This window comes from Rhinopithecus bieti, unplaced genomic scaffold (assembly GCF_001698545.2).
Source record: "Rhinopithecus bieti isolate Rb0 unplaced genomic scaffold, ASM169854v2 scaffold_20170, whole genome shotgun sequence".
Classification (NCBI taxonomy): Eukaryota; Metazoa; Chordata; class Mammalia; order Primates; family Cercopithecidae; genus Rhinopithecus; species Rhinopithecus bieti.
Genome location: NW_016810097.1, coordinates 1,428,209 through 1,454,950, shown reverse-complemented (window position 1 = coordinate 1,454,950; position 26,742 = coordinate 1,428,209). Strand labels below are relative to the sequence as shown.

Here is a 26,742-nt window from a genome sequence, read left to right as displayed (position 1 = left end):
AAATCACCCAAGAAGCTTTATGATGATAGGGTTTTTTTTATTTTTTTATTTTTTTATTTTTTTTTTTTTTTTTTTTTGAGACGGAGTCTTGCTCTGTCGCCCAGGCTGGAGTGCAGTGGCCGGATCTCAGCTCACTGCAAGCTCCGCCTCCCGGGTTTACGCCATTCTCCTGCCTCAGCCTCCCAAGTAGCTGGGACTACAAGCGCCCGCCACCTCGCCCGGCTAGTTTTTTTGTATTTTTTAGTAGAGACGGGGTTTCACCGGGTTAGCCAGGATGGTCTTGATCTCCTGACCTCGTGATCCGCCCGTCTCGGCCTCCCAAAGTGCTGGGATTACAGGCTTGAGCCACCGCGCCCAGCCTCAAATTCTTTTACACTCCATGGGGCCTGGATATTGACTATAGCGCTGTCCAGTCACTGAGAACCCATCCATGAGGAAATCATTTATGGAGTAGGGCTTCAACTCCTTTGTTCTGGATATTCTGCCCCATTGGTTCCAGAAATTCCCTCATACTTAGAACAAGTCATGCATTTGTGGCTCAAAAAGTAATAGTCATCTTGTGTATAACCTGGTGCAGCCACCAAGACCCCATGCCAACATTTTATGAGGCTGTAGGGCAAGGGAACTTTGGTCATTGCCAAATAATGTGACAGTCGCACTTGCATAGAAAGAGAGGAATATGCATGATACCTCCAGGGAGGAGGGGTAGGGTCTCCTCACCCACAGGCTGTTCTATTCCAAATGCTGCCTTGTAAATATTGGAGATGGTTTAAAATGGTAGCATTCAGCAAACCAAGAATATATTTATATTGACCAATCCCTTAAGGAGAGTGGTTTGAAATTCATCAAAGTGACAAAGACTCTTTGAATTTCACTTGGATTGTGTTTGATAAACATTTTCCATAGAAATGTTATTGATTTCCATTCTCTCACTCTGCTTACATGTAGCAGTTTTGGCTCCCTTTTTTTGAAGACGCAAGTGATTGTTTAGAGAAGCTGTAATTGGGTTTATTAAATTTTTTACTAAATGCTCTTAGAAACAATATAATGCATTAAATGCTTTGGAGCAACACTTGGAGTGGTAATTTGCACTCGCCTTCATTAAGTGTCAGTGTGTCCAAAGAATTTGGTCTGATTGGGAGGTCATTAAATAGAAAGATTACTGTACCTAAATGTTGGTTTTGTGTTTAATAGCAGAAATGCTAAACTATAGACAGAGTTTCTGTCTTTGGAGGAAGTGGTGAAGTTAGATTAGTGGTGATTTTTTTTTTTTTTGTTTTTTTTGGAGACGGAGTCTCACTCTGTTGCCAGGCTGGAGTGCAGTGGCGTGATCTTGGCTCACTGCAGTCTCCACCTCCCGGGTTCAAGCGATTCTCCTGCCTCAGCCTCCTGAGTAGCTGGGATTACAGGCACCTGCCACCACACCCACCTAATTTCTGTATTTTCAGTAGAGATGGGGTTTCACCATGTTGGCCAGAATGGTCCCGATCTCTTGACCTCGTGATCTGCCCGCCTCAGCCTCCCAAAGTGCTGGGATTACAGGCATGAGCCACCATGTAATCAAAAATCACCCGGCTGGTGATTTTTTTTTTTCTTTTTAAGCTTACTACATAGAGTTTACATGGCAAGCCCTCAGAATAGTTCATGTCACAGGGTAAATCCTCTACATAAAGTATGAAACATCGTTTTCATTTTCTTTGTGTGCAGCAGCCCTGCATACGCTGCATGCTATAAAGATACCCAGGGCAGAGTGTACAAAGAAGAGGCTCTATTGCTACACATTGTAGACTGAAGTTCTGACATCTCTTATGGAGAATGCCAATTGGCATCATTCCTGGAGGGCAATTAGGTGCCACACTTCTACCCTAAACATATATACCTTTTAACTCAGCGATCTCATTGCTAGACATTTTCTCCAGGAGAGTGTCACAAATGTTTGCCAAAATACCTGTATAGGGATGTTTTCTTCAACCAGAATGTCTAAGGAGAGATTGAATAAGTGAATCATAGCCCCTCCATCTCTTCAGTAGGATACTATGCAGCCATTAAAATGGACGAGGTAGATCTGTAGGGCCAGACCTAGAAAGGTTTTCAAGTGAAAAAGATACAATAGTGTCCATAATATAATTCCTTTTATATTCATTTACATATAGTTGTCCATATTTTGTATGGACTGTTGTGTGTATGTGTATGATTTTTTTCTATTAGGAGCACACCTATAAATCATATATTAGACAGCTGTTCATGGGTACAGATTTGTGTATCTACTCATAGTGGACCTATGCTGTTTCCTTAGCTAAAATGATTTATGGTTTCAGTTAGTGTGGGCACAGCCTGTCCCCCTCCGTTAAACAGTGGACTCGCACCTCCCCCCTTCAGGTTCAGTTGTAGAGAGGAGGCTGGGTGCTCTGTCCTGGGCGGCAGCCTCAGTGAGGCTGGGGCTTTCCTAGAGACAAGTGTTTCATGAGGGTAGAGAATATTACTTTGTTCAGCTTTCTGAAGTGGGGAATGTTACTCTAAAAAATGGCATACCCTTTCCTGGTTTAGGTTCATCTAAAAGAAGGCCAGGATGAATTCAAGAAAGTCTAGGTGGATTAAAAAAAAAAAAAAAAAACCAAACCATAGAGATATCTAGACAAAGGTTAAAAAATCCTTGGTAGAAGTTTGGGTCACTTTGTTTAATGAACGGAAAGGAATGCCATACTTCATTGATTCTGAAACAGGGATGAGTCTTAAAATCAATGATATGAGAAAACATTGGTTCTTAGTTTTGTTATCAACACGCTTTCTTTCCATTCTATTCCTTTCCTTAGCAATGCAAGTTTCATCTTAATGGTATTGTGTTAGATCCAGTAAAACAACAATTTTAACCCAAAACCTTGTATGGTCGGCCTGCTCAGTACACTTTTAGTTTGAATTATTAGAGTTTATATACTTTAAAAATGCGTGTGATGGGCTCCAAATCCATTTATTCTTGTAATTGGTTTAAATATCCCTCTTAAAATGTGTTTATGTTAGAAGTTTAATATGTTTACTCTTTCATTAGTTCATTGGTATAAACCCTGGCAAGTCTCATAATCTATAATTAATAGAGACCAAAATATGGTCTTAAATATATTGCAGTAATCTAGTTTTCCCTTCTCTAATAAGAATTCTTACTATTTCCTGGCCTTCTCTGGAAAGGTATTTTTTGTTTGTTTTGGTTTTTGTTTTTGAGATGGAGTCTCACTGTGTTGCCCAGGCTGGAGTGCAGTGGCGTAATCTCGGCTCACTGCAACCTCTGCCTCCTGGGTTCAAGCCATCCTCCTGCCTCAGCCTCCAGATCTGCACTTTAATGGCTGCGTAGTTCCCATAATTGACTTATCTACTCTTCTCTTGGTTTGCTTCCACGTTGTTATAGATGAGTTTGAGCAAACCCTTTGTGGTGGGGTTCCTAAAATTTTATAGTGTCAGGCTTTTTCCTTTGAGGTAAAATAGTTTTGGTGTGTTGCCCAAATTCAGCTGTGTGACTGTTAGGAGCCACCCATCAGCTTCATAGGAGTCAGGGGTTTTCACCTCTAGGGACCCTTCAAATATCGTAATAAGCCCATCTGTGTGCCATGAAGAGGGTTATTAAATAGTTCAAGTCATGCCTCAGGCTCCTCTAGAGGAGGCTTCAACCTGCTTTCCAGCACCTTCTCCTTCCCCTGGGCTGTACTGGCTTCTTGGTAGATTGTCTGAATATCATCAGCATCTCCTGGAAGGAGAGGGAAGAGGGGACAGTGGACTTTTGTTCTAATTTAGCCTTTCCTTTATTTGGGACATAGGGTCAGTGAAGCTAGAGGAAGAGAAGTTATTGATGCTTCTATGATTTTCTGCCAGGCTTACAGAACAACTGTGTCTCAAAGATGGGCATGTCTCCTGTTTTTTTATTTTGTTTTGTTTTTAAAGCCTGGAATGAAGATTGTTATTCTTGAGGGTGATAACAGGTTTAGTCTGTCTCTGTCACTAGTCACTGGTCTCTCCAATGAAATATATGTAAAGCTTTCAGCACTGTGGCTGGCACCAAGCAAACAATAAATGATAGATGCCAGCTTACAGTTACCACCTTCTCATAGAAGGCCTCCTTCCTCATTCAGCTTTTTGCTTGTTCTCCAGAGAATCACATTTTGGAAGATGTGAACAAATGTGTCATTGCTCTCCAGGAGAAGGATGTGGATGGCCTGGACCGCACAGCTGGTGCAATTCGAGGCCGGGCAGCCCGGGTCATTCACGTAGTCACCTCAGAGATGGACAACTATGAGCCAGGAGTCTACACAGAGAAGGTTCTGGAAGCCACTAAGCTTCTCTCCAACACAGGTACGGGAACTCTAGCTTTTCAGTGCTCGCACACACCGCAACCTGAGTAGGGCAGGCCACCCGATTAGCCCAGCCCTGTGGTGAGGAAGGAGAAGTCGGGAACTCAGATTTGGTCTCATGGCACATTAGGCTCCTGAGAAGTTGGTCATAGCCAAATTCAGGCCTCACAAGCGTATTTTCTTCATGTGTATCTCATGAGTAATCACGGGACTAATTCTAAACCACTATTTAAGATGAATTTCTGAGTTTAATCTCCTATTAGTGAGTAAAGACTAAATTAAGGTAGGTCCCATTCTTAAGCAAGGCTTCAAGTTAGTCTCACTTCCAAGTTCTCAACCATCCAATCCCTCTGTTGCAGAGAAAAAGATGATTCGAGTCGTTGTAAAATACTGCATTTAATTTATTTCAACCATAAATACTCCTCACATAGGTAGAAGCAGAGGCTCTTCATCATAAGCCTCACCTCTTTCTGTCTAGCCGAGTGATTCAGGGAGGGTCAGGGGAATGATGCTGCCTGCGTACAAGGACATCTGCTGTGCCTCTTTCTCCACAGTCATGCCACGTTTTACTGAGCAAGTAGAGGCGGCCGTGGAAGCCCTCAGCTCGGACCCTGCCCAGCCAATGGATGAGAATGAGTTTATCGATGCCTCCCGCCTGGTATATGATGGCATCCGGGACATCAGGAAAGCAGTGCTGATGATAAGGGTGAGTAACTGCATTTCAGACGTCTTAACAGCTTCTTTCTTATCATTTGCTAAACTTGAGCAATGCGTCATTCTAGAACTCGGCAGATGCGGTAGCAGTATATTAAAACCATGAATCTAAAAGCTGTTAGAATGAGATATATTTAATTATGTTGTCTAAAATGACTGTTAGTTGCAAGTTAGAGCCCAAACTTGGGCCAAGAAGAGGAGCTAGCCTGAGTTGACGATTTAATTTAGGATAGACAGTCTCTACAACATGAGGCTTCAGTTTGAGTTAGGCAGGAAATTATAGAAAATAATGGTTCTCAAGCTAGTATCAGAGAAGGAAGTCTTTTCGTAATACAGATTCAAGTTACTGTTCACATGGAGTGCCCCTCTCCTGAGAGGGGCTGCAGGCAGACAGGATGATGGAACCCCAGGGTGTTGGGGGGAGAAGTGGCCCCAGGTGATGCTCCTAGGCTCATGGCCAAGTGCTGAGCCCCTTTCCCCATAGCCAGAATGCCTGGAGGGCCTGTAGCAAGGGCAGAGGAGAAAGGGGCCTCTGCGGCGTCTGTGGTTGAGCTCCCGGCTTACCGTCCTGCTCTCTGACACTATTCCTATCTTCATTCAAGAATCATCCTTCCAGTCCCTGGGCATCTCAGTTTCTTGATGTCTTGTCCTCCTCCACCTCAGCCTCATGGCCATAGCTGTACCTCAGCTTTTGTCACTGCCTGCCATTGTCTTTGTCATCCCCAGCCGCCCGGTTCTGTTGTTGAGGTTGTGCCCTTGAGTCCTGCAAACCCCAGCAAGCCTTTGAGTCCACTGTGGGGCCTTCAGTCAGTTGGTCCTCCCCGTTTGACACTCACTCAGCCCCTTGTGTCCTTGGTTCAGTCCTTTTTCAGCTTTGAGTCCATAGTTGAATATTCTGACTCCTCTGCCCTGCTGTTTCCTTACACTTGCCTTGCAAGGTGCAGTCTTAGCAAGATCCTGCTCTCCTGAGCACAGTGCAGGTGGCCACAGCCACGCCGACGGAGCCGCAGAAGCTGCGGCCATTTGTGGGCCCTTGCTGCCCTGCAACAGGTGCCCGTCCAACCACCCACAACTGTGCCCCTGTCCTACTGGCCCTCTTGCCGATTTCATTGAGGATACTGAGGCAGTTAGTACGGCCACCCCACTGCATCCATGCCCGTGTGCTCTGCCTTCGTCCTAGGACTATGGGCATCGCTATTGGTGCTTCTGGCCGAGGCCGTCCCTTGCATGTCCTTGTACTGGGGTCCCAGCTTCTTCACCCCCTGCCTTCTGTATCTTTCCCCAAGCCTATGATGATTCTCCCATTTTTAAGGGGAAAAAAATCTCTTGACCCACACCCCTTCTCAGTCTCCTTGGCTGGTTTCTCCCCATCTCCTCAGCCTGTGAAACATGGGTGTGGCCTGCTGGGAAGTCCTTGGCCTCTTCAGAGTCCTGTCTAGAGGCCGACTCTCCTAAGTTCCACACTTGCCTGTGCACCTTGCCTCCTCCCTCTCACTTGCTCCACCCAGGCAGCACATGTTGATAGTGACTCCGTCTTCCCTTGCTCATGCGCAGACCTCGGATCTTTTATTTCCCTTTTGTCCCATACCTCACATCTGCTTTATCTGTGAATTCTTTTGGCTCTCCCTTCACAGTAGAGAACCTGAACATGTTCTCACCCTCGTCCAAGCCACCAGTACCTCTCACCTGGGTTCATGCAGGTGCCACTCAGCTGGCTCCCCGTTCCCATCCTGGGTGCCTACAGTCTCATGAGCCACAGGGCAGCCAGAGCGATTTCTCTAAGCTTCAGTCGGATCATGTTATCCTCTGTGCCATCCTCTCCACAGGCAGCCACGTCACTCATTCTTCATGCTGGCCTACAAGGCTTTCTAGGACTAGAACCTGTCGCTTCTCCAACCTCATCTCCTGCTTATCTCCCCTTGTGCTCATGGGGTTCCAGGCAAGCTGGTGACATAGGGGCAGTGAGCTAAGCCCCCCTTCTGTGGCCTCCTTGCTATTCACGCAGTTCCCTGGGCCAATGCCCCTTCCCCACAGTCTCAATGCTGCCGCCCGCCCCGCCTTCCCCCTCCTTGAGAGCACCTTCTCATCAGACTTTTCCAAACACCCATATGGAATTAAAATCTCCCTTTATTCCTCTCTGCTTTCTTTATACACTGGTCACTTTTGATGTGTCATATAATTCATTTGCTTACTTTGTTGCCATTTCTTCCATTAGAATATGCATGAGAGGAATTTTTATCTGTCTGTCACTTTGTATCTCTAGGGCCCAGAATGCTTGGCAGAGAGAGAATGAATGAATTGAATGAATGAATGAATGAATGAATGAATGAATGAATGAATGAATGAGAGTACTCGGTTTTCTTTGCAAGAACCGTTCTTGGGTCTGCGATGGGGTCCTGGGAAGGCAGAGATGATGTTAGGAGGTGGTCCTTTGAAAAGCCCCTTAACTGATTGATTGCGTGCCAGTCCCGAAGGCATGTGTGACTGCAGCGTTAAAACCGTCAGTGCTGGCATCGTGTTTTGTGTCACCAAGTCCATCGGGCTCCAGGACGTCACGCGGACATGCTGTCTGGTGCCACCTGCGTGAGCATCCACTCTTCTCACCTCATCAAGGGACAGGCCCAGCCTTTGTGCAGCACGCTCTTGGTGGCTCCGGAATGTTTCTTGCATATCTTCTTGTTTGAACCTCACAGCAAGTCCTTGGGCTGTGCTTGGACTAGGTCCTGGTACAGATGAGGGACTCGCCTCACTGCCCTCCTGTCACAGGCCAGCCGGCTGGGCTGAGCGCCAACCCCAGCTGTTCTGCCTGCTGCCCCCTTACTGATAACTGCCAGAGGACAACATTATGTTTCAAGTCAGTAGCTAATCGTGAGAGGCTGGTAGTTGGTACAAAATAAGAATTTTATTTCATAATTAAAGCAAAGAGCTAGGACCAGTAATCAGTCCCTTGGGTATTTACTCAGCCCTTACCTGTCATATTCTCCCCTCTTTTCTTTTGATGAAAGTCAAAAGAATACTTTAAAATTGCCTATTTTTACTCCTCCAAGCAGCCTTGGTACCCTAACAGAAGGCTCAGTTACTTAATTTTCTTTTTGTCATAAAGTAGGAAAGTTAAACAGATCCGCTTAATATTATACAAAACACCTCTGTTTTTAAGTCAGTACCTTTTCTACCCAGGACAGTTCTCATCTTTGTCTTAAAATACAGGTGTTGGGGAAGTAAATCAGGAAGTAAAAACCTTATGTCACCAGGCACGGTGGTTCATGCCTGTAAACCCACCCAGCATTTTGGGAGCCCAAGGCAGGGGTGGATCACCCGAGGTCAGAAGTTCAAGACCAGCCTGGCCAGCATGGAGAAACCCCGTCTCTTCTAAAAATACAAAAATTACCCAGGCATGGTGGCGTGTTGCCTCTAATCCCAGCTACTCGTAGGCTGAGGCAGGTGAATCACTTGAACCCGGAAGACGGAGGTTGCATTGATTCCAAGATCACGCCACTGCACTCCAGCCTGGGTGACAGAGCGAGACTCTGTCTCAAAGGAAAAAAAACAACCTTATGTCTTACAAAGAAATAGTGAATTGACTCAGTGATAGCCATTGGGCCCCACACACAGTGAAGCCAGCGGAGGCCTGCTGTGGGCCAGGCAGCCCAGCGCGTGCACCAGTGAAGCAGAGGTTTGAGACAAATGCTGAGTGATTTTGACTTTATTCGTCATACTGTTCAGAATACTGCACATTAAAATCCAGAATTCTGGGCCTCCGTGCACCTGGCCAAGAGGCTCAGGGTGGCTGGGGGCTGGTGGCCCGTGGCCCAGAGATGTGTCTGACTTGTGATCTCTGTCTTGGTGGCAGACCCCTGAGGAGTTGGATGACTCTGACTTTGAGACAGAAGATTTCGATGTCAGAAGTAGGACAAGCGTCCAGACAGAAGACGATCAGCTGATAGCTGGCCAGAGTGCCCGGGTAAGGAAGCGCTCCATGGGGCAGTTCAGCTTGTGCTGCTGACCTTCCCTGTCCCCTTTCTCGTTTCCAGGAAAACACCCTCAGTATTCAGAACACCATTTCTCTCTGTCTGGCAGTAGACTGAAGTTAAACTAAGTTGTGGCACCTGCTAGTCACTTGTAGCCTCCTCAGCTAGAGACAGACCAGGTCCTGGGCCTCCTCTGCAGTGCCCTGGGGCTTTGGTTTATGATAGAGCCCTGGGTCAGGAAAGGGCTGAAATTTAGTCAATGCAGTGTTTGTTGAAAGGATCGTGAAATTTGAAAAAGATTGCTGCCTTTGGCCATCTCAATGATACCATGGGTATGAACTATTTAATTATTCATGGGTTTAAAAAAATAACAGTGGTACATTCAAGAAAGCCAGTCAGAGCCATTGCATTCATTTGAGTCATTAAATCTTCAATCAATAGCATTTATGTTTTGGGGAGGATGCCAAGAAATATTTCTGAGGAGTCTTTGATTTCACTCCTTGGAAATCTGTCGTGAACAGCGAGCACATCCCTGCCTTATGTCCTGCTCCGTCATGAGCACTTTGGGAAGCTGAGAGGGAGGAGCTTCAGCCTTAGGTCTGTGGGCTGGAGGTGGGCAGCAGGCCTCCAGGTGCTGCTCGAGTGTGGCCTTAGTGCTTAGCCCTCTTTCTTCAGGTGTACATTCTAAAGCCACTTTCAGTTCACCTTGAATAGCTGGAAATGTCCACCAGGGTTCAACCCCTTCTCTCATTTCTTATCTTGTATTAAAGAATTAATAAGCAGATTCTGTCCTGCACAGTTGTGATTCCAAAGCTTCCGCATTAGCCTTCCACCCCTTGCTGTTTGCTTCCACACTAAAACTTGTGCTCGAAAGTGGGTCGGAAATTCAGGCTGCTGTAAGTGTCTGCAAAAAATGAGAGAAATAGCCCTTTAGGCAAAGTGAAATCTGTTAAAGCATTATCCTACCTATGCCATAGATTGCCTGTTGGAAATATTCTTGGCTAATGCACTCTGAGAACTTCATATTCTTTTTATGTAAGAGCTCTTTGTGCTTCTGATCACAGGCGATCATGGCTCAGCTTCCCCAGGAGCAAAAAGCAAAGATTGCGGAACAGGTGGCCAGCTTCCAGGAAGAAAAGAGCAAGCTGGATGCTGAAGTGTCCAAATGGGATGACAGTGGCAATGACATCATTGTGCTAGCCAAGCAGATGTGCATGATTATGATGGAGATGACTGACTTTACCCGGTGAGCAGCACCCTGGCCCCACCAGGCTGCACAGGGGCCACTTTTTTCCCCACAGGTCACCTGCACAGCAGCTCAGACAGCCCAAGCCATGGGGCTTTGTGGACATCTTCTGTTTTCTACTCATCTCCAACTGTGAGGGGTTTCACATACAATGATCCTTGTTCTCTCTTCTCAGAGGTAAAGGACCACTCAAAAATACATCAGATGTCATCAGTGCTGCCAAGAAAATTGCTGAGGCAGGATCCAGGATGGACAGGCTTGGCCGGACCATCGCAGATTACGTAAGTGACAGACCTGCCAGGTGGGTCTCCAAGCTCCTTCTGGGACTCAGGCAGCCCAGCCTGGTCCATTCAGGGTAAGTTTCATGGGCCACAGCACTTTTGCCGCCCATCTCTAAAAATGGTTCTTATTCATCCCATCATAGATTCGTAAGGATTCTCCAGAGCAGATGTGGATGTCCTGGAATAATCTTCCATCACTTGTAGCCAAATTAACCTCTGCTGTTGTCTATTATGTCTCAGTTCCCTCTCTCCCCTCTGGGCAGGGGCCGAGGGCAGCCAGAAGCCATGTGGCCAGTGCTGTGGAAGGCTGCTGGGGCCAGGTTTCTTCATCCTCAGCACTGTGGCTCTTAGTCACCCTGCCGTCATCCCCCTATTCCCTCACACTGATAGGTACAAAAATATGGTTCCTATCACCTGGAAATTGTACAATACGTTTCATTTGGTGTTTTAAGCCTGATCAAGAGAAGCTCTTTCTCAGTTCTAGTTTTTCTCTGTAGTTAACAAACCTCCCCACCATCTTCCCTGAAATATCCAAACTCTCAGCCTCATCTAGGCCACAGGATGTGTGAGACGTCCCTCCTTACTCAAGCCAAAGATTGTAAAGGCATCCTTGACTCCCACACAATCGGTAATAGGGCCTATTGCTTCCATTAGCCAAATGTATCTCAACACAAACCAGTCTTTTCCTGTCTGCAGAGCTCCATAGCCACTTGGACTACTGTGGCTGCTCCTGATTTCCTATTCTTTCCTCTCTCCACTTCCTTCTGCATCCAGCTGCCAGTACTGTCATCTGAAAATGCAAATCACATGGCTGCCCTGCTTCCATAACTACTTAGAATACAGCTCATCTCCAGTATGGTCTGCAGGGTTTCAGTTCATACCAGTCTCTGTGGTGTACTTTGCTTGCTATGAACACTTGAGAGGTGCTCTGTTTCTTCCTTTGGGTAAAGCTTTCTAGGCTGGTCCTAATCTGGGAGCCTCTAAAACCCTGAGATATGGAGGGAGACAGGAACTGGGCAGGGGCCGCCCTTTTCTCTTTGACCATCCCCGACTGCTTTTTTTCTTGTTTTGCTTTACTCATTTATCCTCCACCTCAGCCTGCAGTGAGTGGCTTTTGTCATCAGGCCTTAATAACGCAAAGTGCCTCGGAGCAGAAGAACTATTTGTTTACTTAGCTCAAAACATCTGGACTTTTCTCCATAGCCAGGCTCCTACTTGCTGAGCCAGCTTGTTCTCACCTTGAGGAGCACGGGCCTCCACCCTGCCATGTGGGGTGAGGGGATCCTTGGCCAGGGTGGTTTCCCTGCTGTCACGGGAGGGAAGTCAGCGGGAGGCTCAGAAGGCCTTGGCTGTACAACCAGTGCTGTGCGGCGCAGCCAGGGTCCCATGAACGACTTCCATCAGCTCACCTGCCTCCATCCCCAAGCAGAGTGTAGGCAAGGGCTGTGACTGCCTCAGGTAATTGGGTGATTTTGCTCCAGCAAGAGGACAGGAAGCATGTGAGTGCCACGCTGAACCTTTAAGAAACACCCATAGGGTGGGAGGTGCTTGGTCCAGGCCAGGGTGCTTGGTGCTAAGCCTGCTCTCCCTTCAGTGCCCAGACTCGGCTTGCAAGCAGGACCTGCTGGCCTACCTGCAACGCATCGCCCTCTACTGCCACCAGCTCAACATCTGTAGCAAGGTCAAGGCCGAGGTGCAGAATCTCGGCGGGGAGCTCGTTGTCTCTGGGGTAAGCACTAGCTGAGAAAAAAGAGGGCCAGTGGGAACGTGCTGACCCTTGTCAGAAATGAAGTCACTTCCTATCCACATACACACCTGCCCTGGGAATGTGTGCTGAGCAGAAACCCCAAGTCCCGTCCCAGCCTCCGGAGACCAAGGTCTGTCCATCATCTGTTCCCTGTAGAACTGTGACACGGGCGGGCCACTTCAAGGGCTGAAAGGCTGGCCGCTTCCCCTCTGCTGGCCACTCACTGGGAGACAAATTTTTAAAAATCTTCCTTGGGACCGGGCGTGGTGGCAGGTGCTTGTAAGTCCCAGCTACTTGGGAGGCTGAGACACAAGAATTGCTTGAGCCTGGGAGACAGAGGTTGCAGTGAGCCGAGATGGCACCACTGCACTCCAGTCTGGGCAACAGGGCAAGACTCTGTCTCAAAACAAAACGAAACTTCCTTTTCTTCCCCCAGAGAGGAATTAAGAGTAGACATCGATAGGAGGCTTTCTTGAAAGCCCTTCACCCCTCAGAGTGCTTGGGTAGCATCTCTTTCTTTTTGTCAGGTCACAGTTCTGAGGCCTTTCTCACCTAGGGCAGGGGAAGGAGGTTTGCTGAGTGGACTGGGGTCCACCGAGCCTCCGTGGCTTCTTTTAATCCCATTAAATTTCCTTTAAAAGAAACACTTCTTGGCCGGGCGCGGTGGCTCAAGCCTGTAATCCCAGCACTTTGGGAGGCCGAGACGGGCGGATCACGAGGTCAGGAGATCGAGACCATCCTGGCTAACATGGTGAAACCCCGTCTCCACTAAAAATACAAAAAACTAGCTGGGCGAGGTGGCGGGCGCCTGTAGTCCCAGCTACTCGGAGGCTGAGGCAGGAGAATGGCGTAAACCCGGGAGGCGGAGCTTGCAGTGAGCTGAGATCCGGCCACTGCACTCCAGCCAGGGCGACAGAGCAAGACTCCATCTCAAAAAAAAAAAAAAAAAACACTTCTTATATTGAACATATTGAGACCATTTGCTCATCTGCTTTGCCATAAACGTCCCTGTCTCGATTCCTGCTTCTCCTCTCCCACGTGCTTGTAGCTCTGGGATCACTCACAGTGGCTTCCGCTCTAAGTGAATAAACACTTGCTGGAGGGTGGGGGCGAGCAAGGCGAGGCTGCCTCATGTCTTCTTCAAAGGGTCTGAGGGCAGGTGCTTCCAGGCTATTTAGATAAGAGCAGCTGTTGAGGGTGTTCCTCAGCAACAGGCTGCTGCCCAATCCTCTGAGACCTGCCCAGGCCCTGGTCTTGCAGAGGAGTAGGGGCTCCCGCTTCAGGCACAGCCCACCTATGTCCACGATGCTGGAGGGCAGGCCTGTGCTTCTCACCACCCCTGTCTGCCTCGTAGGTGGACAGCGCCATGTCCCTGATCCAGGCAGCCAAGAACTTGATGAATGCTGTGGTGCAGACAGTGAAGGCATCCTACGTCGCCTCCACCAAATACCAAAAGTCGCAGGGTATGGCTTCCCTCAACCTTCCTGCTGTGTCATGGAAGATGAAGGCACCAGAGAAAAAGCCCTTGGTGAAGAGAGAGAAACAGGATGAGACGCAGACCAAGATTAAACGGGCATCTCAGAAGAAGCATGTGAACCCGGTGCAGGCCCTCAGCGAGTTCAAAGCCATGGACAGCATCTAAGTCTGCCCAGGCCAGCTGCTGCCACCCCTCTGGGCTCCTGAAGATCAGTCACTGTTCATCACTCAAATGAATTTGCTAAATATAACACTGATGTTAGATTCCACAGGGAAATAGGCAGACTGTGAACCAGTCCAGGTGGTGAATTTTCCAAGAACATAGTTTAAGTTGATTAAAAATGCTTTTAGAATGCAGGAGCCTACTTCTAGCTGTATTTTTTTTATATGCTTAAATAAAAGTAAAAATTCCATAACCAAAGAGAATCCCACATTAGCTTGTTAATAATGCTCTGAGCAAGCCGAGATGCCCATTCTCTTAGTGAGGGCGGCATTAGGGTTTGAGAGAAGAGAATTTGGCTCAACCTCAGTTGAGAGGGTGCAGTCCAGACAGCTTGACTGCTTTTAAATGACCAAAGATGACCTGTGGTAAGCAACCTGGGCATCTCAGGAAGCAGTCCCTGGAGAAGGAATGTTCCCAGAAAGGTCTTTAGAGGAACAAACTCAGTAAAACGTCATGTATCATGAAGAAAACTGATTACTCTATGACATGAAATGAGAATTTAAATGCATGGTTACAATTACTAATGTACGCTGCTGCAGGACATTAGTAAAGTTGCTTTTTTTAGGCTACAGTGTCGTAATCAGAACACACTTTTCTCCTCTTTCTTCCAGCTTCAAATGCAAATTCATCACTGGGCTCACTTCTAATAGTTGCAGTGTTTCCCGCCTTGGGCTTGCAGCAGAAAACCTGACAAAGCAGTGTTTGCTAAGGCCGTAATTTAGACTTTACCTTATTTGTGATTACTATAGTGATTACTGTAACTATAAGGCGTAACTTACCATCTTATATAAATTTTACAAATTTGAATGTTTTTTACACTAACTTTTCCCAATAAAGTCCACTATGAAACCACTACATCCAAGAGGCCAAAGTCGTCATCTCTTCCTTCAAGTGCTCACAGCATCTGTGGTGCTCTGGGCCCTCCCTGTGTCCCTCTCTTCCAGGATGGGGATGCCCGGAAGGGAGACTGTGGCTCTAGGCTGCACGGCTCATGCCAGCCCATCAGGGAGGGCCATGTCCCTTGTCCTATTGAGTGCCCCACCCTGCACCCCCACCTTGGGAGTTCACATGTCCATTCCTTGAGGTTCATGTCAACCTCGGAGGCAACCCTGTCTTCATTATAAATGTCCCCTCTCCTGCACCCTTCTTGTCAGCACACACACCTGTGATAGCGGCCTTCGAGATGAAAACCCTTAACCCCATGATCCTTCCCCACTCCCAGCCGGCTGTCGCCTTGCTCCCTCCACCTCCCCTCGTCAGGGCGACTGCCTTCCACTGCCAGTGACACTGACAATGGTCTTCAGACCTCATTATGCAAGCTGCCTGGGGGTGTGGTGGGGGGGAGGAGGAGGACAAGGACTCCTGAACGCTGCTAACTCGGTTTCCAGGACACCCCACTCAGGTTCTGCCTGCCTTACTGGGGGCTCCTTCTCCTTTCCTGAGGCTGAGAGGTTGTGTCTGTGCCCACCCTCCTGAGCTCAGCCAGAATCTCGCACATAAAGACATCCAAATGCCGACTTCTCCCCAGAGCCTGGCTCTTATAACCGACTGCTGCGTCACGCTCCATTCGGATGTCTAATGAATCTCAGACTTGACCTGTCCAAACTGCTTGCCACCTACTCGCCACCGCCCATCCCCATATCCTCCGTACCGTTTTCCCCACGTCACTGCCCTTCCCCTCCTTCCTCTATGCCAAATGCCTAAAAATCAAAATTCTTAGGTGGTTCTATAGTGCAATGGGCTTCTAAGTGACAAGAAATCAAAATTCTGATCTTTAAAATTATGCATAATTTACCTGTTACCGCCTGGCCTAAGCCATCCTGCTGTTATTGCTGTGTAGCAAGTTGCAGCTAAAGCAACCTCACATGGCTCCTGAAGGTCAAGAATCTGGGAGCAGCTCAGCTGGATGGTTCTGACTTGGGGTCTCATGAAGTGGCCAAGATGCCAGCTAAGGCTGCCATCTCTGAGGGCTTGACCTGGCGATGATTTGCTTCCAGGCTCACTCGCGTGGCTATTGACAGAAGGCCTCAGTTCCACACCGCACGGCGCCTTCCACAAGCAGCTCACAGCTTGGTGGTAGGTGGCTTCCCCAGAGCAGTGATCTGCGAGCGGCGGCCAGATGGAAGTCACGGTGTTCCCTTAAAACCTGATAAGGAGAGTGATTCCCCATCATGTCTGTATTCTGCAGGTCACACAGACCAAGGCTGGTCCACTGTGGAAGGAAAGGACAAGGTTGCCAGTGCCCGGCGGTGGGTGGCCACAGCCAGCCTTCCTGCCAGTGTCTGCCACAGCAAAGTAGTCCCTGTAAGACAGGTTAGCTCAGGTCATTCCGAGCTCAGACCTTCCAGCAGCTTCCATGTCCCTCAGTAAAAGCCAGAGTCCTAAAGGCCTCTTGCCAGCTCTGGCCTCTTCTCTCACCATTCTCTGCCATCCTGCATCTGTCCCTGGTGTCCCTGAAGTTCTTGAACATGCTGAGCACATCCTGCCTCAGCCTTCACGCCTATGGTTCCTGGCCTGGAATGCACTTGCCCTGGGACACCCTGTGCTGGCTTTAGCATTTCCTTCCTGTCTCATCAAGTCACCTTATCAAAAAGGACTCCAACAGGCCAAGTGTGGTGGCTCATGCCTGTAGTCCCAGCACTTGGGAAGGCTGAGGTGGGAGGATCGCTTGAGCCCAGGAGATCGGGACCTGCCTGGGCAACATGGCAAAACCTTGTCTCTCTTAAAAAGCAAAACAAAACAAAAAACCATCCGTTTAAAGTCTTGCCTTGTGCCACAATGAGAAAGCAGCCCTCACTGGACTGACCTTTGGGAAACAGCCAGTGTTGGCTCTGCTCATCCTCATCAGAGGCACAGGGCCTAGCACGTGCTCGATAGACAGTAGTTGACCGATGAGGACCATTATTGATTTAAACCAACCTGTCAGAAGGTGTTGGAAAACGCTGGCAAATGAGAAGGTGCTAGGGGCCCGGAGAGCCAAGTCTGAGGCGCAGAGGCCCTGTCCCAAAGTCCTGACCCCTCCTCTCACCTCACAGACCACGACAGAGCTGGGCCAAGCAGGAGGGGACCTGCCTCTGCGTGCATGTGGAGCCTTTGGGGCTTCCTGCAGCCTCCGGTATGCTCACTCCTGCCCCTGTGCCATCTGCAAAGGGGACTGCCTCCCCTCTGCATCCGGAGATTTCTCATCCAAGATGGGCCCCCGCGCTCAGCAGTCCTGTTGATGCCTCTCTAGAGGAAGGTTGGGGGAGCAGAGCCAAGGACCAAAGCCGAGTCCCAGATCCCTCCACCCCACTGTGCCTCCCGAGCCTGTCACCTTGCCTTGGTGGCCCCTCAGACCTGCTACCTACTCCCTGCACTCAGCACACAGCTCCTGCTCTTCTGTGGCTAGTGGCACCCACACCTCTCCCAGGATGGCTCTGTTCTGGTCCCTGCCTGCTCAGTGTCCTGCAGGGGTTCCTGTGGCTCCTGTGCAACACCTTAAAAGAACACAGTTCATTCTGCAGCCTTCATCCTCACAGCTTCCAGCCCCAAACTATTCCATCCTCCTCTCAGGACAAGGCCACCTCCCCACAGAAGCAAGAGAGAAGGAGCTGCCATGTGCTGGGCACTTCAGAGCCTGTGTCTAGCCTTTACCCTCGTCACCCCATTTCGTCTGTGCAACCCGAGGTGTCAGGGCCATTGCTGCACCTCCAGCTGCACAGCTGAGGAAGTGACGGGGAGGTGAAGTCACATGGCAGCAAGTGGCCGGCTCCGCCATCTGGCTTTGAGACGCACTTCCCCGAGGGCCCCCAGCTTTGGGCCATCCCTCCTGAGTCCTCTGAGTAACAGTGATGCCAGTGTCCACTCCCTCCCTGTCACACCTTCTCTAGATTCCCACGGTTCCCTGCCCTTCACCAATGCATGTCCCTCATCTCCTTTACCAGCTCCTTCTCATGGCCCCTGACGCTGAGTTGCTCCAGTGCTTCCATCTGGATCCTCCTCTTCATGTTCAGTGACGCCCAGCAGGGGCTTGCTGGTCCATGTTGAGCCACCGGCTCTCCAGGGCCAGGCCGGGGAGGATGCGAACAGATGCAGGTTTGTGCATTTAGAACACACTGGACCACTATAAAGGAATTGCAGCACACCGTTCACAAAAGGAGACATACAGGACTCTAACTGGGAAGCCCAGCCAGCCAACTGATTCCCACAGAAGGCTTTCATTGATTTTTGGCAGAGTCTTGCATCCACAGCCAACCTATGGTTGTAACTGACAGATGAGACTAGTTCTGACAGGAATGCTGCTTGGTATTTGTGTTTACCTTAAGGAATAAATGAAAGTGAAATAACAAAAACCTATGTTGGACTTTCACTTTGTCAGTGAGTGACTTCGTTGCTGAGTCAGATAATAGTTGTTAAATACTTTGACAATTTCTTCCATTTTTGATGTAACTGCTATAGATAAGACACATTTACATTTAATTGGCATTAACATTTTCTTCATCACTTTAAGTCTCGACAATCAACAAAACAAATTCACCTTTGATCTGCAGCGTTTCCCAGTTTCCATGGGTAAATGCTCCCACCACATCAGATTTCGAGCCACGGGCTGGCAGAGAAGCCCAGGAGCATGCCCTGATGCGTCCTTCTACCACCCAGACGATAGGACCAATTGTGGTAAAATGTCATTACGAAAGGATGAGCTGTTATTGTAACTTAGGTGAAAATTTACACATAGTGAAATCTGCTCTTTCTGGTGTGTAATTCCATGAGTTTTGACAAACGCAGTCAAACCACCAAGGAAGATGGAACAGTTCCACCACCCTTCCCCCAGGATTCCCCTGTGCTATCCCAGTATCATCAAAACATTCCCCAATCCTAAGTCCTGGCAACACCCTTCCCTATCATTTTCCGTTTTCCAGAATGTACCTAAGTGGAATACAGTGTAATACAGTACGTGGTCTTTTGGGTCTGGCTGCATATGGCGCAGTGCATTTCAATCAGCGCGGCTTCAAAATGCACGCAGACTGCCGTGTGCCTCGGTGGCTCGCTCCTTACTGCAGTCGTATTCTGTTGTAAGGGCTCAGCACAGTTTGTTTATCCCTCCCCCAGATAAGAGACATTTGAGTTGTTTCCAGTTTTTTATTTTTTACAAATAAAGTTTATATAAGCATTGACACACAGGTTTTCACATGAACACTGATACTTGCCTTTTTTTTTTTTTTTTTTTTGAGACAGAGTCTCACTCTGTTGCCCAGGCTGGAGTGCAATGGCGTGATCTCAGCATACTGCAACCTCCGCCTTCCAGGTTCAGTGATTCTCCTGCCTCAGCCTCCCAAGTAGCTAGGATTACAGGTACCCGCTGCCACGCCTGGCTTATTTATTTATTTTGTATTTTTAGTAGAAACAGGTTTTTGTCATGTTAGCCAGGCTGGTCTGGAACTCCTGACCTCAGGTGATCCACCCACCTTGGCCTCCCAAAGTTGGGATTACAGGCGTGAGCCACCACGCCCGATCTCAACATCCATATTTTGTATAATGAGCCTTGACCAATTTACAGTACCTCACATCTTATACAAAATTTAACTCAAAATCGGAGACCTAAATGTAAAAGTATAAAACTCTTATAAGACGACAGAAGAGAAATCTTTGTGACTTTGGAGTTAGGCAGAGTTCTTAGAGACAATATCAAAGTCACCATTCATAATTGATAAATTGGACTTCATTAAAGAACCTCTGTGAAAGAAATTGTTAAAAGAATAAAAACTTACAAACACGGAGAACATATTTGTAAATCACATATCTGACAAAGGACTTGTATCCAGAAAATGAACAGAACCCTCAAAATTCATTAGTAAGAAAACAGTCAACTCATCAAAAAATTAGGCAAAAAGATTTGATGTCTGTAGTCCCAGCTACTTGGCTGAGACAGGAGGATTACTTGAGCCTGGGAGGCAGAGGTTGCAGTGAGCCAAGATTGCACCACTGCACTCTAGCCTGGGTGGCACAGCGAGACTCAAAAAAAAAAAAAAAAAAAAAGCTGTCCAATGACAGCAGTACCCTTTATTGAAAAGACAATCTTGGCCGGGCGCGGTGGCTCAAGCCTGTAATCCCAGCACTTTGGGAGGCCGAGACGGGCGGATCACGAGGTCAGGAGATCGAGACCATCCCTGGCTAACATGGTGAAACCACCGTCTCTACTAAAATGACAAAAAACTGAGGGCCCGGGTGAGGTGCGGGCCGCACTGTAGTCCGCCAGCTACTCGGGAGGCTGGAGGGCAGGGAGAATGGCGTTAACCCAGGAGGCGGAGCTGCAGTGAGCTGAGATCCCGGCCCACTGCACTCCCAGCGTCGGCGCGACAGAGCGAGACTTCCGTCTCAAAAAAAAAAAAAAAAAAAAAAAAGAAAAGACAATCTTTTCTCCACTGAACTGCCTTTGCATGTTTGTCAGAAATCAACCATATCTGTGTGGGTCTGGCCAATGCCACACTGTGTTATTATAGGTTTATATCTTAAAATCAGCAAGTGTTAGCCCTCTAACTTGGTTCTTGTTTTTCAAAATTGTTTTAGCTATTCTTATTCTTGTTCCTTTGCATTTCCATATAAGTTTTCAAATAAGACTCCTGATACCTAAACAATTCCTGCTGGGATTCCATTGAATCTAGAGATCAATTTAGTGAGAACCAACATCATTAACAACGTTGAGTCTTCAAACCCATTAATGAACTTAGTAGATCCGTCCACTTACTTAGATCTTCTGTGATTTACTTCATCAGTATTTCATAATTTTCAGCATAAAATCCTGCACATATTTCACTTTTCAGTTGATTTTTATACACTGACCTTGTATCCTATGACCTTGCTAAAGTCATTAGCTAGTTCTGTGAAATTGTTTTTACAGATGCCATGGGATTTTCTACATTGACAATCATGTCATCTGTGAATAGGGACAGTTTTATTTCTTCGTTTCCAATGTGTATGCTGTTTCATTTTCTTGCCTTAAGGCAGCGCCCAGAACTTTTAGTACAATGTTGAAAAGGAGTCAGGAGAGTGGGCATTCTTGCCTGTTTTACAATCTGAGGGGGAAGGAATTCAACCTTTCATCCTTCAGTTTGATGTTAGATGTAGGTTTGTATGTGGTTTCTGTTCATGAGGTTAAGGAAATTCCCTTCTGTTCCAATTTGCTGACAGTTTTTATTATGGGTACTTAATATTTGTCTACATATGATGGTGTGGCCTTTTCTTCTTTAGTCTGTTAATACGGTGAACTGACTGAGCTAGCCTTGCATTCCCAGGGTAAACTCCATTTGGCTACATTATCCTTTTATATATTGTTAATTTGCCAATATTTTGTTGAGGATTTTTGTAGAGACTTCAGAAAAATCTAGTCTTTACCACAGCCTACAGGATCTCCTGTCGCCATTACCTCCCTAATCTTGTTGATTACAAGGGATATTGGCCTGTAGGATATTTTTCTTGAAATAGCATTGTCAGGCCGGGCGCGGTGGCTCATGCCTGTAATCCCAGCACTTTGGGAGGCCGAGGCAGGCAGATCACAAGGTCAGGAGTTCGAGACCAGCCTGGCCAACATGGTGAAACCCCATCTCTACTAAAAATACAAAAATTAGCCAGGCATGGTGGCAGGTGCGTGTAACCCCACCTACTTGGGAGGCTGAGGCAGGAGAATCACTTGAACCCAGGAGGTGGAGGTTGCAGTCAGCTGAGACTGTACCACTGCACTCCAACCCGAGCAACAGAGCAAGACTCCGTCTCAAAAAAAAAAAAAAAGAAAAGAAAAGAAATATCATTGTTCAGTATTGGTGTCAGGGCAATGCTGTCCTCATGAAATGAGTTTGGAAATATTTTCTTCTATTTTCTGGAGGGATTGTATAAAATTGGTATTAGTTGGTAGAATTTGCTAGTGCAACCATATCGGTCTGGAGTTTTCTTTGTGGAAGGGTTTTAAACTGCAAATTCCATTTTCTTAGTAGATGCAGGGCTACACAGGTTATCTGTTGTTGAGTGGGTTTTAGCAGCTTGTGTTAGGCAGAATAATGGCTCCCAGAGATGCCCACTCCTAATCCCTGGGCCTGCGCATGTGTTATGTTACATGGCAGAAAGCAAATCCAGGTTGCAGATGGAACTGAGGTTGCTAATTGGCTGATTTTCAGACAGGAAGATTATCCTGGATGATCCAGGTGGGCCCACTGTAATCACAGGGTCCTTAAAAGTGGAAGATGGAGGCAGAAGAGGAGGTCAGAATGGTGTATTATGAGAAGACTCTGACTTGCTTTTTTGGCTTTGAAGACAGAGGAAGGTCTAGGAGCCAAGGAGCACAGGCAGCCCCCAGCAGCTGGAAAGGCAAGGGATGGACCCACCCAGAAAGGAGTACAGCCCTGCGACACCTGGATTTTTGCCCCATGAGAACTGGGCCAGACTTCTAACCTACAGCACCGTAAGAAAATTGACTGGGAATGTTTTAAGGCACGAAGCTCAGGGTAATTTGTTAGCATAGCAGCAACAGAAAGCTAATACAGTGAGAGGCCGTGTTTCTCAAGGAATTGGTCCATGATTTCTTCTAAGTTGTCAAATTGATTTTACAATGTGTTTATTTAGAGTTGTTCGTAATACTCACTACTCACCATCCTTTAATGCTCGTAGAGCCTATAGCAACACCCCCTTTTCATCCATGAGGCTGCTGATTTGTGTCTTCTTTTTCAAAGGACCATCTTTTAATTTCATTGATTTTCTCTAGTTTTACTGTCTTCAATTTTATTGGTTTCCACTCTTTATTATTTCCTTTTCTTCTGCTTCCTTTGGTTTTAATTTGCTCTTCTTTTACTAGTTTTTAAAAATCACCTTTGCTTTCTTGTTACTTAATTGTACGCTTGCATCACTTAATTTTAATAATGGCTGTGTTTAACATCCAACTGGCCACATTCTGAACCCCGCGGTTCCCTTGTGTGAGGTTCCCAGGCCTGGTCAGTGCCCCCAGCCCAGCCTCTCTCTCAGTTGCAGGCTGCCTGCTGCTGCCTGTCAGCACTCCCACCTAGATGTTCTGCTGACATCTCCGTATAAACATAAACGGGGTCCACCTCAGAGCCCCAGTCGCTCCTCTGCTCTCCGAGCCTCCCACTCTGGTGCCAGCTCCTCCCCACACCCATCTGCTCCATCCCCACGTGAGGCTGCCTCCTGGACTCCTCTCCCCACACCCCGCATCCCAGCAGCAGAGCCCCTGAGCTCTGCCTCAGGCCCATCTGGAGTCTGCACACTTCTCACAGTCCTCTGTCTTCACCCTGCCCCACATCCTTGTCCAGCCGCCCCCTGGATGCTGCCCTGGGCTCCCTGCCCCTCCTGGCCCCTGTGTCATCTATTCTCAACACAACAATAAGAAAAGGTGAGGCCGGGCACAGGGGCTCACACCTGTAATCCCAGAACTTTGGAAGGCTGAGGCAGCAGGATCGCTTGAGCCCAGGAGCTCAAGACATGCCTAGAAAACATAGGGAGACCTCTACAAAAAACAAAAACAATTAGCCAGGCGTGGCAGCATGCACCTGTGGTCCCAGCTACTTTGGAGGCTGAGGTGGGAGGGTCACTGGAGCCTAAGAGGTCAAGGCTGCAGTGAGCCGTGGTCACACCACTGCATTCTAGCCTGGGTGACAGAACAAGACCCTGTCTCCAAAAAAAAAACAAAAACAAAAACAAACAAACAAAAAAAGGTGGGTTACATCAGGTTTCTCCTCTGCACCCAACTCGCAACAGCCCCACCTTAAGAAAAAACCCAGGTCCCTTCCACGGCCTCCCCAGGCGGCCCTCCCTTGCAACTCCTCCCTCGGGCTCTGCCTGCTCCAGGCCTGGTTCTCGTGGCTTTTCCTGAAGTGCTTTGGCCTGTCCTCTGCTATCCCCTTGTCTGCAAAGCACCCCCATGGCTCACTGCTGCGCTCCTGTGCCTGGCCCCTCCTCAGAGGCCTTCCCCACCACTGAGGGGAAATAGCAGTGCCTGCCCCTCTTCCCTCCCCACTGGGCTCTGTCTTCCCTGCCTGGCCCTCCCCTGGAGCATGTGCATTTGTCATGGTCTGGCCCTCTCCCCTCCTGTCCTACCACTTCCTGCCCTAGAACAGTGCCTGGCTCGTAGTACCCAACCAGATTTGTTAAACAAATCAATGAATGAGCAGCAGCCCAGAGAACGCCTGCCAGGATGAGGGCACAGCCCTTGGCAGGGCTCACAAGCTGCTGGAGGACCCGAAATTGTGGATGCTGCAAATGGCCACTCTCTCTGGTCTTCCTGTATCTTCCCAGGGCTGGAGCCCTCACCCTGCCTGCCCCAGACTGGCCCTCCAGACTGCCCATCCCTGACTGCTCCTCCCGCAGCCTGCAGGGCTCAGCCTGGCCATCACCAGCTCTGGGAGGCCTTCCCTAGCCTCAGCCAGCTCAGCAGCCTTCTCAGCTCCAACTGCCTGACACACACAACTGCTCAACAGCCACAGTGTGAAAGAAAGAATGAACGGACAGGTGAACTCAGAACACCACAGCTGCTGAGGGATAGGGTGAGGACCTAGGCCCACCACCCTCCCTGCCATCCTCCCACACTAGGGCCTGGGTCAGCCCAGCCCAGGGGCAGGGACCCAATAATCACTCAGGGCCTGTGGGTGTCAGCCCGGCACAGCCCTCGGCCCATCCCAAGACAGGGAGGACAGGAAAGCAGGCTCCAGCCTGCAGCAGGAAGTCCCACCTCCCCCGTCACCATTCCCTGCTTCACTTCGAGCCCTGGTCACCCTCCTTGACCACAGTTCCCAGGATGGCACCCAAAGGGAAGGCAGAGAAGGTGTTCCTTTCTGACCTACAGACAACAGGCAGTGATGAATCAGGAGGTGGAGCCAGAACCCACCCCGAAGCAGCCCAAGCCCAGACCCTGGGGTGCCTCGCCACACTCTCCCTGGAGCATCTGCTTAACTGCCCAGAATGAACCTGGATGAGGCCAAAGAGAAGAGAGACTGCAGCCCCAACTCCCATTCCGATGCTCTGAGTGTATGAGGGCAGAACACATGCAGTCCCACCTCCCCAGCCAGCTCCCTCCCTGCAGCCCCCAGGTGCCCGTTTCCTCGGTCCTTGCTCCCAGAAATCCCCTCAAGAGCACCTGGCCCAAAGCCTCCCTCTGCTTTACAGAATCGTTGCTGAAGGCAGCACACTCGGGAGCAGAGGGGACACTGGGGCCTGCAGTTAGGCCCCTACTAGTGGCACTCCTCCCATAGGGACCCTTTCCACACCCCGGGCCAGACCCTGGTGGTCACAGAGGCCTCAGGGCCAGCCTGGTCCTGACACAGCCCAGCGCCTGGCCTGGCCTCCCCACAAGGCCCCACACTCTCGCCTGTCCACTGTTCCCACGGCCCAGCCTTGGCGCTCGCCTCTGAACACTGAAAGCCCAGAACAGATTCATCCCGAGCCCAGCCCCAAATCCTCCTCTCTTCTAGCCTCTGCTGAGGCAGCCCCTCTCCCCATCAAACCTCACCTTGCCCCTTTCTCAAGTCCACCCCAGAGCCTGTGACACTACCTCTACAGCGCCCCTTGACCCTGGCCTCATCCAGGTGCTGGCACCTCCTGTCTGAACCCTGCCTGCCCTGTTGTGGCCACACATGCCCGGACACTTCTCCTGGTCCTCCCTCCGCTACCCATCAATTCAACATCGTCCCCTTCTCAGCCTCCTGTTCAAGCCTCCCACAGCACCATCAGCACCGCAAGCCCACCACTGCCCCACAGGCAGATCACTTGGCCTCTCTGAACCATGATTTCCTCATCTGTAAAATCTACTTTGAAGGCTCCTGCGAGGCTGTAAAGGCAGTGGGTACCCAACGGCTGGCAGACTGCAAGTCTGATCCCCACTCTGCCCAAGCCACGAGGCCTAGCGCCCTGGGGAAGCCGTTACTCCAGCCTCAGCCTGGGCTCCTGCCTCCTGCCTGCCCTGCTGGGAGGGGCTCCGTGCAGGCCATGGCTCTGCTCTGAGCTTTCTGGGTGTCGTGTTGCAGCAAGAGGTGAGCAGGAGAAGGGCTGAGGAGAAGAGCCAGGCGGCCAAGCAAAGGGACTGCAGGGAAGGCCAACTGCTGACCCCATGTTTTTCTGGGCCTCAGTTTGCCCTCAGCTCAGTAAAACTGAGATTTCTACAAGCGAGGCCTAGAGCCAAGGAGAGGAGAGTCCTGCCCCAGACTGGCCCTCTGGACTTTACCACCTGGAGCCCGGAGGGGCTGCCCGGGCCCGCAGAAGCAAGCCTCTGGCGCACTGGGAAAAGCTGAGAAACACACCAGAGTCTGAAAAGCCCAGAACCCGGGTTACCATGGCAACCTGCAGCCAGCTCCAGCCCAGCACTCCGCAAGCCTGGATGGGGGCCGGGACTCGCCAGGCACGGCTGCTCCCACCTCTGAGGCCCCCTCCTTGGGCTTGGCCCTGTTTCTGCTTGGACACAGGAGTGGGGCACCTCTGCCCTGTCAGGTGGGCCTGCCAGCTTTCTCCCAGAGTCAGGCCCGGCCCCTTGGCCTCCAGAGTCCAGCACCTCTCAGCACCCCACCCCGGCATCCACTGCTCCAGCACCCATCACTTCAGTAGCCGTCAAGCCCATCAGCTGCCTGGGCCACCACAGCACCCCTGCGTACAGAGAGGCCTCGGGCTCCGGCCAGGTCAGCGACCTCGAAGCTGTTATGTGGGCACTGGTAGAGGGGCAGTGAAATGATTCCCCGCCTTGCCTCACAGCTGGGGGGTGCCAGCACTAGTGTGGCGCTTTCC

General features: G+C 49.3%; 1 protein-coding gene across 2 annotated transcripts in view; it reads left to right on the top strand.

The window, feature by feature from the left end:
- CTNNA1 (catenin alpha 1) overlaps positions 1-14,845 on the top strand; it is a 188,834-nt gene extending 173,989 nt beyond the window's left edge. For both annotated transcript variants that reach the window (XM_017891297.1, XM_017891296.1), the window contains 7 exons: positions 4,138-4,338; positions 4,892-5,043; positions 8,902-9,012; positions 10,084-10,265; positions 10,441-10,546; positions 12,141-12,275; positions 13,648-14,845. In XM_017891297.1, the coding sequence (XP_017746786.1) occupies positions 4,138-4,338; positions 4,892-5,043; positions 8,902-9,012; positions 10,084-10,265; positions 10,441-10,546; positions 12,141-12,275; positions 13,648-13,935 (1,175 nt within the window). In that variant the 3' untranslated portion in view covers positions 13,936-14,845. The remainder of the gene's footprint in view (positions 1-4,137; positions 4,339-4,891; positions 5,044-8,901; positions 9,013-10,083; positions 10,266-10,440; positions 10,547-12,140; positions 12,276-13,647) is intronic.
- The last annotated feature ends 11,897 nt before the right edge of the window (positions 14,846-26,742 follow it).